A 13,780-nucleotide genomic window follows, 5' to 3' on the forward strand; every position below is an offset into this window, starting at 1 on the left:
TTTATTAAATTACGCAAATTTGTAATTACATGTAAATAATATATAGCTACAAGAAATTTAAATAGGTTTTTTGCAATGTATATGAAAATAATGATGGTGCCTCTTTTGTTTGTATTCTATTATTCACTTTACGACGACGTTATTATATAACGACGATATTATGCAATATAAAATGATAAACCGCGACGCGTCCACTCCTCTCGAGACCGCTTGACCGCTTGATCGATTTTTTTTTTGCAGCGCAAAAACCGTCGGAGGAGGAAGGCAGCGAGAGCCCGGAGAGCGGTAATCGCGACGAGGGCTACTCGACCATGTCGAGCGACGTCCAGGGCGAGGGCACGCGCCAGGAACCGTCCGCGCGCGGCCTCGAGGACCTGAAGGAGGCCACGGACGAGACCGAGGCGGACGTATCGCCGGACGCGCGCCTCGTCGCCCTCGACGCCGGCGATCCGGACGTGCTCTTCCTACCTCTGAATCTCACCGTGGGCATCAATCCGCGCCACAGCTATCCGCCGACTAAGGATCTGCTGCCCTATCAGCACGTGATGCGCAGCTTCTCCGACAGCCACCTCTGTCTCAAGCTCACCACCACCACCAATTTCACGCCGTATAAGCTACCCAGTCCCGTGGGCTCGTCTTCCCTCCTGCTGGTGGAAGAGGAGGGCTGGGACGCCGAGTATGTACAACAATGGCTCAGGTTTGTTTGCCATTATTATGTACCTTAAAAGGCGTTTAATTGTTGGATTATGAAGTGTTGATTAGGGAAACGTGTGAATGTGATACTCGAGATATGACTCTTTGATGTGAATCTCTTTTCTTATTTTATTAATGTTATTGACTTCTTTTCTGAAACTTTTTTTAAAGAAGCTACACTTTTACTTCCACGCATCATAAAGATTCGAATATTATACTAAGTTTAGTGTAATAAAAAATTAGATTATATATTAATATAAAAATTGAATTACATACTAGAATTTATATTCGAAAAAACATTTCAAGTATATTATACACACAAATTGTAGTAAAGCTTTACATATTTATGCAACTCGCGGTTTTACAATTGGATATTTTACGAAATCGGAAATACAGCCGGAAAGAAGAACCATATTCTCACTAGAGCCGGTAGATTATCGATACACAACCGAAAGTACATCGGAATTGATCACCGCGGGCGGATTTCAGGCTCGATGACAGCAGAAGCGCGCAGCAGCATCGAGATCTGCTCGAATTGGAGTACGACAGGGCGGAGCTGGAGGATTGGAGCTTCTCCCTGTCCACGGAGGACCTCGTGCAAAATGAATCTGCAATGTGGAAGGAGCAACCAGCTACTACAAACACACCCGCCCTGCCGGCAATCAAGGAGCATAATCTCCTGGAATTGGAGGAGGACGCGAACGAGTGTCTGTGGAATGGCGCGAGCTATCTCGCTGACAGAACGGGAGGAGAGTTGGTACGTCTGTTGAGTGTTACACGATATCGATCGACGGTCTACGACGTTCACTTATCCTAATAAAAATGTTACAAGAAGTCGAGTTGCCATTGCAGTCTAATTCGAATGAATACAGGCGCACGCGTCAAATGTACAAAGTAGTTTTAAACTTTCGAAAGAATTAATCCTAAAGGATTTAGATTTGCTGTTTATCTTCGCGACTTATAATTATTTAACTTTTGAAATCGAAAATATTTGTTACTTGTCTCTTATCTCTCCTCTCTAAAGTTTTATAACAAATTTTTAAATATTTGAAGACAGTAATAACACATATATATAATATTAATAACTAAACTCGACTCAATTTGAATTGTAGCTATAAAACAATTTGACTTAATGAAGTCAATGCAAGTTTAAGATATATAACACGCCAACTCTGTCAGCTGATTGCGATCTTTTATTCTCCCAGGTTGCGCTTTTAATGGACGCGAGAGCGACCGGGCCCTGGCCGTATGCTTCGAGTCCCGGTGCGTCCTGGAGCAGCGAGGAGGGTGCCCTGGAGAATTCGAGTAAGCGTTCGTCGGCGGCGCTCTCCGGCTGCAGCGACGATCCCGACACTCCGTCGATCGGCACGGATTTCACCAGGGACTTTTATCGGCTGGTGAAGTTCGAGAGTACCAAGAGCCTGGCGAGCACGTCGTCCAGGAGCGGTAGACCGCCGCCGGACAGGGAGCAAGCGCTTCAGAGCGTCCTGTCTTTCATCGCCGAGCAACAGATGTACCTCGCGGAGTTACCGAACAATCCCGTGGAGCCGCAAAACGTGTCTTACTCGACCGAAGGTGATTATAATCAATCATCAGCATTCGCTAATTAAACAGTAAAGCGTTTCACGCTGTCTATTTTCCATTCAAATTATTAATCATTGACATGATTGTAATTCGAGAAGAAAATAAACAAAAAAGCAATTAAAAGAAAAAACCTTTTTGAAAAATATATGTTTCGTTATCATTATAAAGCTAAGATGAAAGATTGAGAGGGAGAGAAAAATATATGTTTTAAATCGCGGCTCTTACAGAAGTGGGCCCTAGCATAAATGATTCCACGGGGGAGACGAAGGTAGCGGAGGTAGAAGGGTCGTCCGTTCAGGAGAGCAGTATCGGAAACGCGATCGAAACGAGCAGTAACGACGAGCTGCTCGATCAGATACAGGTACCACCGTTGGCACCCGAGGAGAGAATTCTAAGTGCCGTGTCGTGTAACGGCGGTATCGCGTATACAACGGTAGCTCCGTCGGAATTGGGAGCCGTTCCCGAGGAGGACGAAGAGGCCGCGACTTCCTCCACGCCTAGTACGGTTGTAAGTATTTGCTTCCGAACTACATTACTGTTCAAATTTGCACAGGGTGGGGGGGGGGAAGGAAAGCAGAAAATTGCACACGTTTCCTTTTTCTTTCCTGAAGAGGTAATTTCCTTATTTGAAGGGAAGATTCGCGAAACTTTACTGATATTTGTTTCGCTTAATTGATTCTTAACGTATAACAATATTATAAAACAATATATAATTAACATATTAATTATTATTGTGTTGTTAACATATTAATTATTATTGTGTCAATGCTAAAGAGAGAGATTAGTTTTGTATTTATAAATAAAAATTCGTCATCTAATTTCCAGTCAAACATTTACCTATAACTATAATAACGATTCCATTTACGTTTATACAGGTCAGCCCGGCACGAGCGACGCTTCTCGTGGAGGGTAGAGATCGAACATTGAGCTTCCATGAGCGCGCCACGTCCAAGGACGTTATAGATGAATTGAACCGCATGATTCGAAAGGGCGAGGATACCAACGCCGCTAACATCGAGCTGCCGCTGGAGAAACTGGATCTCGCATGCTGCTGTCCGACAGGATGGGTTCACGTTGAACGTGACATTGACTTCACCGACCCCAAGGTGAGCTGTCTGCCGAAATGCAGAACTAAACTGTAGAAATTTTAAGCAACAGATAGATAATAGAATAATGCTCACAGATAAAGTACGCTCGGACGATTAAAATTAAGTTACCGATTAAAAAAAAAAACACCGATCGCTAGAAATTATTTTTCTTAAATACAATAATTTTTCAGTTTAAAGCTTCCACAGATGAAACGTGTTACGTAGATCGCTTCCCTTCATTACGCTTTTATTTCTACGCGAAAATAGACTAGCAATACTGATCGCTATACTTTTATTCAGGCCAGAGCCAATCTCTTAGACGTGATGTTAGCAAGCAGCGAGAGTTCCTCGGCGACATCGAGCAGCGGCTCGGCGGGCAGCGACTCGGGGGATGAGCCACCTGATTACCGCCACTTGCACAGATTACACCGGTACCGACGGCAAAAGAAAGGTATTCGTCTTCGGGTATCTACTCCGTAGACTACTTTCGCCATGCCGTTTTCGCGCATCACCAACTCACCACCTTTGCGCAAAAGAACGCGTGATTTAAATGCGATCCTTACGCGATCTCTAACATTCTTAGCGCCTAATCCTCAGCTAACTTTCTTATCGACAACCGTTTTTAATACTCTCATTGTGCTTTTTGGTTTAAAATTGTGATGAAATTTTTTATTAATCGATCGGCGTGGAAAACGTGCAAAAAGCTTGAAGCTGGAAGCATTTCATTAACAAAAATTCCAATATCTTGGATGTCTATACGTTTCACGCGGAACAACGTACGATCTGAATTATCGTTTTATCAATTGTCAGAACATCTGAATTGTCGTAATCTATTTTAGTGGATGAAATGCTGCTACATTGATTTCAGATTGTACAGATTTTATACCTGAACTCAATTTTAATTTTAATAACTTTAAGTATCAAATGCTTCGTTTGGTCAATCTCGGATTACATTTAGAGTCGTCTGTATGTATCTTATATATATATTTTATATGCGATATCCTGTTTACACTGTTAAAAGAAAAGATCGTGTACATTAGTAGATAACAGTTCAGATATTCTGACGCTAATTTACGTATAGTCACCCAACGTTGGAGGGAAAGAAGCTTGATGACGCTTTAGAGAGTTCTGTAGGTGGTGTGCGAACAGCGCTTGCCCTCGCGTAAGCTTAAGAGACACAACACCCTTTTCTCATCAAACACACATCAAAATCGATCGTCACACACCTGTAAACACGTTGACCTCACACTCGATCGAGCGGCTGTTTTTCGTCTACTCTCGCAAATTAGACACTCGCAATTAACACAAGTACAATTTACAGTACAGTACGACTGTCACTAACTCTCCCCGCTCGCGCTCAGTAGCCTTTTCGCTGTACATAGCCTTTTCCATATTTTCTGTTCAGATGGTAGCTCCTACGCGGTGTGCTTTGATTGTCACAAGAAAAGCTACGTAGTTCGGCTTAGTGACGATCAGTTTCTATAAGCGACATGACCAATTGGGGAGGAATGCATTGCCGCGCCGGGGAAACCTATTTCGTCCTGAACTGAAAAACCACGTGTTACGCCCACAACGGACTGACCATTGGTTTACACTAACAGAATTGTTAACCGGCAGTGAACGTTCCTGGCGTAGCGCCTTCACGCAATTCCATCTCTCCGTCTCTCGTTCACGTGTACTTGCGTGGCCTACATTGGCACACATTGCCGTCCGAAAGTCTTGGGACAAGATACAGAAAGGTACATTGAATATAAATGAATATCGATATCGTCTATATATATATATATATATATATATATATAATCAAAATGGTAAAACGCGTGTGTGTATATAATCAAAAGGGGGAAGATTACACTGTGTAATCAAAATGTAGTGCGATCTCTTAAAATGCATTATATCTAGTTTTATATGGATAATCAAACGGTAATGAGCTGTCTACAAAACTGCAACGCAATTCGGAACACCCAAAGACTTTTTGACAGGAGTGCAAGTTGATGTGCAAATTCAATGTCGTTTAATGTCTTTTTAAAAATGAAAGATGAGCGAGCGATGTATACGAGACTACAAATATGATGATCGTGTACAAGTCACTGAAATGAAACAGCTCAAGTGGAATTGCGTCAGGGTATAAAATTGAAAATAATTACCTTCTCACTCGTTGTACTGTACGAGCGAATTGATAATCTCTAAACCTTCTTGGCACGTGCAAGACCGTTTCAGCATCTTCATCTTTTTCTTCACGACCGCTTTATTTCATTATACACGCCTATCTATGTTGGATCATTAATCTCGCTACTATCAATCATTCTTAATTTCATGTGCGATTGTAATCAACTTGAATCAATTGCTTTTTCCTGTTTCATAAAACATTATTTAATATCATATATATATATTTGTGTATTCTGATTAATTTATCATTATTCTCGAGCAAGTCATAATCATGTCATATAAAGTACGTCGGATGAGTGGCGTGCAACGTTGTTTAACGAATAATTCAAATTAGATGTAAAAAATTAAATGTAAAATAGATGTAAATTTATCAGAATTTATTATTCCTCCAGGATTAATAAATACATCTTTGGATTACTCTGTTAATTATTTGTCAAAAAAAAAATTAGATTATCTCAGCTTGTATATATAAAGTCTGTTGCAATACAATGCTTAGAATTAAAATCAAAAGTACTGGGAATGAGCAAGAATATTCACAAAACTTCTGCCTATTGATATCTCGCATAAAACTTGTGAAAATGTATCACAATTAATGAAACTGTCGCACGCACGATTTGTCCTACGTACATACATCATGCATCATCCACTCGGTCGTGCACCCGCCAAATGCCTAAATTCCACAAAACAAAGAAAAAAGAAACAAAAAAGAGAGAGGTGTAACCGGTGCGGTGGAGCGACGGTGGAAGGCGGAGAGACGATACGGACGGATATACAGGTGGCATGAGAAAGGAGAGGGGAAAGAGAAAGAAAGAACGAAAGAGGAATAGGGAGAGAGGGTGAGAGAGGGAGACGGTGATTACGAAAGAGAGTGCTAAGCCGAGCTACTCTGTGTCTGCTAGAGCCGGTATAGAGAGAAGAGAGAAAGAGATAGAGAGAAAGAGCGCAAAATCGAGTCGATCGAGTGAAGTCTGAGAGCAGCATCTGTTGACCCGCTGCTGTGTGCCCTTGGTTTCTTCAGCGTCGGCGGCCCAGGCGCACCGCGTCCTCCGGCTGCCGTCCACCTGGGGCTCGTCCCGGCCGTCGATCATCGGCCGCGGCGACGACTTCTTCGTGCGCTACGGGGACAAGGAGCGCGAGGCGGTGGCCTCGTTCGACTTCCTCGACGAGTTCGTCGCGGCGACGACGACAACGACGACGGTGGCGACCGGGCTTCCCTCCTCGCTCGGCTCGGACAGCAGCCCCCTCGACCTAGACGACGACGCGCCGTCCGCCGGTCTCAACAGCGATATCATGAAGCTCTCACCGCTCTAGGATCAACGGCGACGGCGGATCGATTTTGTAAAATGCGTAGAAATTTTTGTCTGAACGCGCGAGCTCTTCCCGGCTGATGAAGTGCGATGTCCTAATTCTGTTAAGCACGCCGGGAAATCTAACTTTGTTTCCATTCTTTTCTAACTGCTTTTAATTGATACATTACATTTATTTAATGTAGAAATTTTTTGTCGATGAAATCATAATTTTAAATTACTTTTTTTTTTTAAGTCAGAAAAGGATTTCTAAATTATGAATCGTTAAATGTGTTGTATTTCATTTAGTTTGCTCCACTTTTGTTATTGATTTTAGCGACGATTGGACAATTCAAGAATTGAGGAATTTTCCTCGATAAATTAGTCTTAATCTGTGATTATTTGCCTTTCAAAAATATATCACGTTAGTCAGATTTTGCTTCCTTTTTATATGCCGACTGTACAGGTACTAACATAATTTCTTCTAATAAGTGTTTTGCGTATGTAAGTCTCTGAATTGTGCGTCTTCCGGGAAGAGTCCCGCGAGTCCACTAAATCCGACATTATCAAATATTCTTCCCAATCACGCCAATTATAGTGAATCAAAACGGCGAGCTACCTGAAAAAAAAAAAAACGTCTGATTCTGTTAATGCATTAAAAGGTAACTATATCCGCAATCAACGTTGTGCTAATGGGCGCGTTTCGTCAAAGATCGACTATTTTGTAATCATGTGAGAGATGTCACATTAGGCCAATGTCGCTCGCCATCCCCTTGCGACGAACGATTTGTACATTACCCTACAATATCCTCGACGCCGCGGTTCGAGTTTCAGAATCTTACAGTCCTGACGTTTTGTCACTAAGTAATTGGGAACATCCGAGGCGTCGCGCGTCGAAGATAGATTTGTAGCCCGAGAGACAAGAGTTCGTCTTGTCTCCTTTTCCCTGCGAGCTTCCTCTTACTCGAGATATAAATAAATAACGCACTGTGGTACGGTCGAAGATAAGCAAAAGCGGAAGCTGTTCGATAAGGATATAGGTCACAAGCTGCGTCCAGATCTTGATCCCAGCTTTATTCCCGGCTAGAGCCAACCTGTGTCAATTGTGTGTCAGGTTACAATGGAGCAAGCCCGATATCTTTTTCAGTGTAAAAACTACACCACTAAATTTTGAGTTATATTCGCACTGTACCCTCGATGCGCGCCGAACGAAAGGGATTTACTAATGGATATGTGCGGATAAATATTAATCAAAGAATTAGGGATAAGGATATTGTAAGCTGTAGTCGACCTGTGACACTAATGTAGTGTGTATGACGGGGACAGGATCGCCACGATTGGAAGGCTCTCGTACCAGAACGAACGCACACTGACGACATAGACGTAGATACAACTCATCCTGTAGCCTTTTCACTTTTTACGAGTATTTCGGATATTGTATACCCGCGCGATTGTTACAAAAAGCAAGATCTCTGATAGCGCGAATTAGATAGCAATATTCTCTATGCAAGAGTTGCCAAAAAAAAAAAAAAAAACTTATGCATCCCAATCAGGTATTTTAAATTGAATAAGAAATCACGTCACGATTGTGTCTTCTGAAGAACTTAATGTAAGATTAATTTGTTTAGAACTTTTAAAATCGAGAACTGAAAAATTACGAAATCTCCACTAAATAATTGATCTCTATCAAAGATCTTGCGTTTGATTAAGAGAAGCATCATTTCTCCATCGTGAACGCATTTTAAACAACATTTGACATGAATTGAGTCATTGAATCATTGTAACGTGACTTCGAAAAGCATCACGGCGCGATTACCTTCCATGGTGAGCTTAGAATGCGTAGATTAAGAGGTACTCGTCGATTTTCTATGAACCGTTAGATATTTTATACTCCATCCCCAACCCACCTTTCCAGTCCCGTCGTCGATCGTCTACGAGCGTCAAGAGCCGCGAATATCGTTAATTGACAATTCGGTCCACGCGTGATGAACTATTTTCTTCTGTCCTTAGAGAATAAGAACGTAAAACGAGCCTGTACATTTCGCTTCCGAACTTTGTAACATAGTGGGTTGTGTGGGAAAGAGAGAGTGAGAGCGCGAGATTTTTCCTGCGTTAAGACGAAAAAAAAAAATAACGATTACTTTATTGCGTGGAACACAGGGGGTCACCTGTCTTCGTGATTTGTACGAAAATTTGTCGCTCCGGGACGAGCGAATTTCTGAGTGACGCGTTTGGTCGGATTGTAGACGTAATATCATTAGCGTAACGTAAACGTAAGATAACGAGTCGATAGGGATCGAGATATTTTACACGTAGCTGTATACCCGTATGGACGAGATTCAATATTCGAGGTGGCGAGGTTGCACGGACGTTGAAAGTTGCCCCGCGCATTTGCTCGCGTTGCTGCTGTTCTAGTCAAGCAAGTGAGACCACGATTTTTTTTTTACAACCTTGAGCCTGATCATGTTTATCAACCCTACACTGCATCATCGTGCTCGTTATTCTTGTAGCAGGCATTGATTCAGGCTGGAAAAGCAATCTGAACAATTTGGAAAATTGGTTTGACATACGAACATCCGGATGATCTCGCGAATTTTTTTTTTTAACGTAACGTGTCATCCTTTCTCGCACATTTTGCGAATATTTGAGTATATCTTGAAGAATATTTAAATTATGATCTTTGTGATACGTTAATGATATTTTATTTCGTCACGATCGTATTTAAGGATAAATATGAAACGATTTTATATATGTGTATCATTATTATTATTTATTTATTAATAATATGGTTTATAAATTAATAATATCCAATAAAAGTGGTGAAAAAATATTATTAACAGTCAAGTAAAAAAAAAATTTTCTATTTTATATCCGCATGCCGTGCAGGGTTAGCTATTGATGATCTTAAAAGATTTTTTCCGCTATGACTATATTAATTCTAATCGAGAGACCATAATTTATTCGAGTATTTATTTTAATTTTAATGCAAAAACTGGTGATGGAGAAAAAACTCCCTTCTCGAGGAAACAATTTTCGTCCTGCAGCCTGAAAATAATAGACTAACGACATAGCTTTAAGATGTTTGTAAGTTCTACATTGGGGAGAGCAATGATCTCCATCTTTATTCCCGGTCGCAGTAGCAGCGAAGTCAAACGATAATCGCGTGAAATGAGACTTGCTGATAACGACGATGTATGTACATAGTATGTATCATAGCTCAATGCAAATGTAAGTTATCCTCTCTTGAACTTAATAAATAACGACAATATACGAACGTCAAAAGAAAATTTGTAACCGATCGTCATTATTTATTTATTTATGCAGAGCTGAAATCTTGCCTCCCCTAGCAACAGTGAAAGGAGCCGCAGTAGCAGTAGCAGAAATGGTAATCGTATGCGAGTGTGTACATCGAAGACGACGAAAAATAATAAAACATATCATAAGATAACAAAAACGATATTATATCTTATTAATGAACGACGAAGAAAATTAAGATTTTTCTCATTTCGTATTTTCAGACTTTTATCAGGTGTAAACTTGAATCAGAGGGTAATACATTAAGATATGACGAAAATAAATAAAAATTAGAAGATAGAAACATGGTTCAAGAAATAACAGCTTTTATAATAATATTCATTTTTTATCCTGCATCAAACTCTGCGTTAGATTCCTCTCGAAAGTATCAGACGAGATGAGTAAGAGCTGACTGTAAATGTTTTGTTAGAATCATTTTTGCGTGAAATGACGTACTGTCTCTTGGCCCTTCCTTTTCCTTCTAGAATTCGCCAGACATAGTGCGAAGATGAAACCAATTAGCTAAAAAAAGCGACAGAGCTCATGCACAACTCTCCCAAAATAATACAAAATTCGCAGTCTTCTGAGTCACATAAAATTTTTGTTTCGCCAGAAGAACGTTTCTGAGCCGGGATATCATTAATTATTGTCTCCTTCTTTTTCCTTCTAGAATTCGCCAGACATAGTGCGAAGATGAAGCCAATTAACTAAAAAGAATGTATAAAGCACACGCACAATTATCGCAAAATGTTTGCGAATCCGCCCACAAAATCTGGCCAACATAAAATTTTTGTTTCGCCAGAAGAACGTTTCTGAGCCGGGATAATATCATTAATTATTATCTCGTCTCTTGCTATTATTCTATATTCAGTATATGAGATATTTTCCGCAGATATTTTCAGCAGAGAGATAAAATTCAATTTTATGTCTCTTCGTTTTACTTACCTCAACTACGGTGAGAATCAGGATGAAGCCGCCTAATGCGTAGATTTTGTACGCATATCCAAATCCATAAACAAATTCATAAAAAGTTAGCTTACTAGCGCAACCTAGTCTCAGTCTTATGATATCTTCAGTGCACGTCACCCCAGAATTGCAACAACTAGATGGGACTGGTATTTTAAGAATCTCGCCGTAATCCCAGGAAGAATCGATACCACAGCAGTATAACTGCAAAGGATTATTTTACACGTCATGATATTTATTCGATTTGTAAATACTTTGTATATCGCATTTATTTCAAGCATACTTGACGTTATATTCAATATAGTATTAATTATGATATCTCTCTCTCTCTCTCTCTCTCTCATGTAGATATTTTATAGCAATTTACGTTTAGCATGAAAAAATATATTACTTCTTAAAGTTCTTAAAAATCTTACGTTTTTCTGAACATAATCTACGAACTCCCTGTCCTCCCATCGGTAATTGTAATTCTTGAAGGCTTCTTCAAAATCTTTTCTACTGGTCGGTGTTATTACGAGCATGTAGATTGTAACGGCTGATTGTATAATCAGTAAAATCGAAAATAGAAGTGCGAACTGTTCCGGAAACAACGTTATTAATCACTTTGATCAACTCGATCTTATTCAGTTAAATAATATTAATATTACTAGAATATTAAACAATCGTACTATTTAAATCCCCCCCCCCCTCCCCGCCATGTGAGTCTATCAATTTAATGATTTTCCGGTTCTTTACTACACACGATGATGAAGTCATTTGTGTCTGTGTGGGTTTATTTTCACTTTTACAAATATACAAAAATTATTAAGTAATTCTTACATATACTTTAACATTTTTAGGAAGTGTTTGTAAGACTGTATATCTAAAAAATTGTATATAAACGTCATAAAACTAATTACAGTCAACACGAATGACCCAATTGTGTATACTATAAAGGGACGCACAACTCAACCGTGTGTTAATACATTTTTAACAGTGTAGTGGTTTAGAAAAGTATCATTGATTTCGATGATAAGGAATGTCGAACGAACGAGTTCGCGCGAACGTGTTCTCGCATGATAAGAACCGAGGAGATAGCTTTGTATCGCGTAAGAAGATAACGCTCGCCAAGATGATAAAGCTCACCCTGACGGTCGTGTAGGTGTTGTATTCGCATCGATTCCTACATTTTTCGTTGCACAGATATAGTCCGCTAAATGCACCGCCGCAGATGGCTAAAATAATGAAGATACCGCCGACAGTCATAAGCATCACCAACGAACTCGCGGCGCCGTTTTTCCACAACGCGACTCTGTGATAATTACTGATCTCGTGGAATAGTATCGCAGCCCAGGTAGTCATGCCCACTCCGCGTATCTGCAACAAACGTTTCGTATTTCCGCATCATCACATAAGCATACCTATACATCTTCAGAATTCTTACCGAATAGAGACAGTTATGTTCCATAATGTTATCCGACTACATTTTCTTTTCACTAAAGGATGGATGATAATCGTAGTACGTGATAAAGTTAAAGCAGCACGCCGTAAAACGACACATCGTGTCGTTAAAAATGCACAGCATTTCTGGATTATTACGGGCATCATTGTGTCTCAAATATATTCAGATTTAGAAACAATATGCATTGTAAAGATGTTTCAACAAATTAATAACAGTCAGCATAGTATAATGATAATGATTAGTATAATAAAGACAAACAACGTTTTACCTTAACAATTCTTATATCAATGTAACAGCAGTATTGATGATACAAATTAATTTGTATTTTAATTAAAATACAAATTAAATTTAAATTTTATATTTATAATTTAGAAAAAAATTATAAAATGTAATTCAGATTGAATCACAAATAACAATTTTATTTTGAAATTGGATTGCAAATAATTGCAAGCTGTTTAAAGTAGGTCTAATAGATATTTACGTAGCAAGTCGTTAATCGTCAAAAATGGGAATATGAATATCATGACAAATACTATTTTGCAAAGCTCCAAAATACTTACCATAAGATAAACATTAAATATGTAAAAAAAATATTTCCCGAAAGCACGCAAATCGAACGAAAAACTATTTGACAAGCCCATTTTGCTCGTTTATCAACGACTGAAATTAGAAACTGCGCAACGCGCGCGAAGTAATTCAGCGAACTACTTGTCAGAACGGACTCTGCGATTTTTAATATACGACGCGATAGTGATAAGCTGTCCATATTACGCGATAACGCTGAAACGCCGTTGGATGATTTAAACTTCAAAAAATGCATTTTTTATTTCAGTGGTAGTTTTTGCCAAATCGACCTTTTTAAATCGACGTTCTAAAAATCAAAATTACTTGAAGCGGCTTCTTTCCAAAGCGAGCTCGCTCCAACGCGATTTGGGTAATGTAAGAATAGTACAGCTCCTTCAATTCCTGAAAAAAAAAATATATAAATAAGTATACAAAAATTTAAAAAAACATACATTTCTTACAGTTAATGAATTCTAGCCGAAAAATTGATATTGATTGTATAGATTAATAGTTGACCGCCTTTCAGAGGTTTGACTTACAGTTTTGCCACTTCATATACGATATAAGAAATTTGTAATAAAAAAATATTCTATTGCGATAGAAACAAGAATAATTCCGATAGAACATAAATTATATGTTTAAGACTAAGCATATTTATCGATAAAAAAGAAATTTAAAATATGAACCTTTATATT

At 39.3% G+C, this 13,780-nt stretch overlaps 2 protein-coding genes across 5 annotated transcripts in view; one reads left to right on the forward strand and one right to left on the reverse strand.

The window, feature by feature from the left end:
- The window catches only part of LOC105449966, a 34,477-nt gene extending 24,370 nt beyond the window's left edge, over positions 1–10,107 (forward strand). The window contains exons 8-14 of the mRNA XM_011689456.1: positions 241–697; positions 1,183–1,450; positions 1,899–2,268; positions 2,505–2,785; positions 3,153–3,383; positions 3,666–3,816; positions 6,553–10,107. Of these exons, the coding sequence (XP_011687758.1) occupies positions 241–697; positions 1,183–1,450; positions 1,899–2,268; positions 2,505–2,785; positions 3,153–3,383; positions 3,666–3,816; positions 6,553–6,845 (2,051 nt within the window). The 3' untranslated portion in view covers positions 6,846–10,107. The remainder of the gene's footprint in view (positions 1–240; positions 698–1,182; positions 1,451–1,898; positions 2,269–2,504; positions 2,786–3,152; positions 3,384–3,665; positions 3,817–6,552) is intronic.
- Positions 7,250–13,729, reverse strand: LOC105449829 (CD63 antigen-like). Of its 4 annotated transcripts, none has more exons than XM_011689219.1 (5): positions 13,082–13,728; positions 12,206–12,436; positions 11,497–11,655; positions 11,060–11,284; positions 7,250–7,439 (listed from the first exon to the last, which is right to left on the reverse strand). In XM_011689219.1, the coding sequence occupies exons 1-5, from the start codon at positions 13,160–13,162 to the stop codon at positions 7,413–7,415; spliced, it is 723 nt and encodes a 240-aa protein (XP_011687521.1). In that variant the 5' UTR covers positions 13,163–13,728; the 3' UTR covers positions 7,250–7,412. The 4 variants fall into 4 exon arrangements, with proteins under 4 accessions (XP_011687521.1, XP_011687520.1, XP_011687518.1 ...); XM_011689218.1 differs by lacking the exon at positions 7,250–7,439 and adding an exon at positions 10,316–10,636 and having other exon boundaries at positions 13,082–13,725; XM_011689216.1 differs by lacking the exon at positions 7,250–7,439 and adding an exon at positions 10,548–10,821 and having other exon boundaries at positions 13,082–13,729.
- Positions 13,730–13,780: the final 51 nt, after the last annotated feature.

The sequence above is a fragment of the Wasmannia auropunctata genome, unplaced genomic scaffold, assembly GCF_000956235.1.
Source record: "Wasmannia auropunctata unplaced genomic scaffold, wasmannia.A_1.0 LD336071.1, whole genome shotgun sequence".
NCBI classification, from domain to species: Eukaryota; Metazoa; Arthropoda; class Insecta; order Hymenoptera; family Formicidae; genus Wasmannia; species Wasmannia auropunctata.

Bases quoted from the DNA above. Each gene is read 5' to 3' on its own strand.
- LOC105449829 (XM_011689216.1), bottom strand. From the start codon at position 13,162: ATGGGCTTGTCAAATAGTTTTTCGTTCGATTTGCGTGCTTTCGGGAAA. The intron at 11,656-12,205 runs GTGAGCTTTATC...TTTCCGGAACAG, and splicing joins ACACCTACACGACCGTCAGG to TTCGCACTTCTATTTTCGAT. The intron at 10,822-11,059 runs GTAAGTAAAACG...CATTCTTTTTAG, and splicing joins TGATTCTCACCGTAGTTGAG to TTAATTGGCTTCATCTTCGC.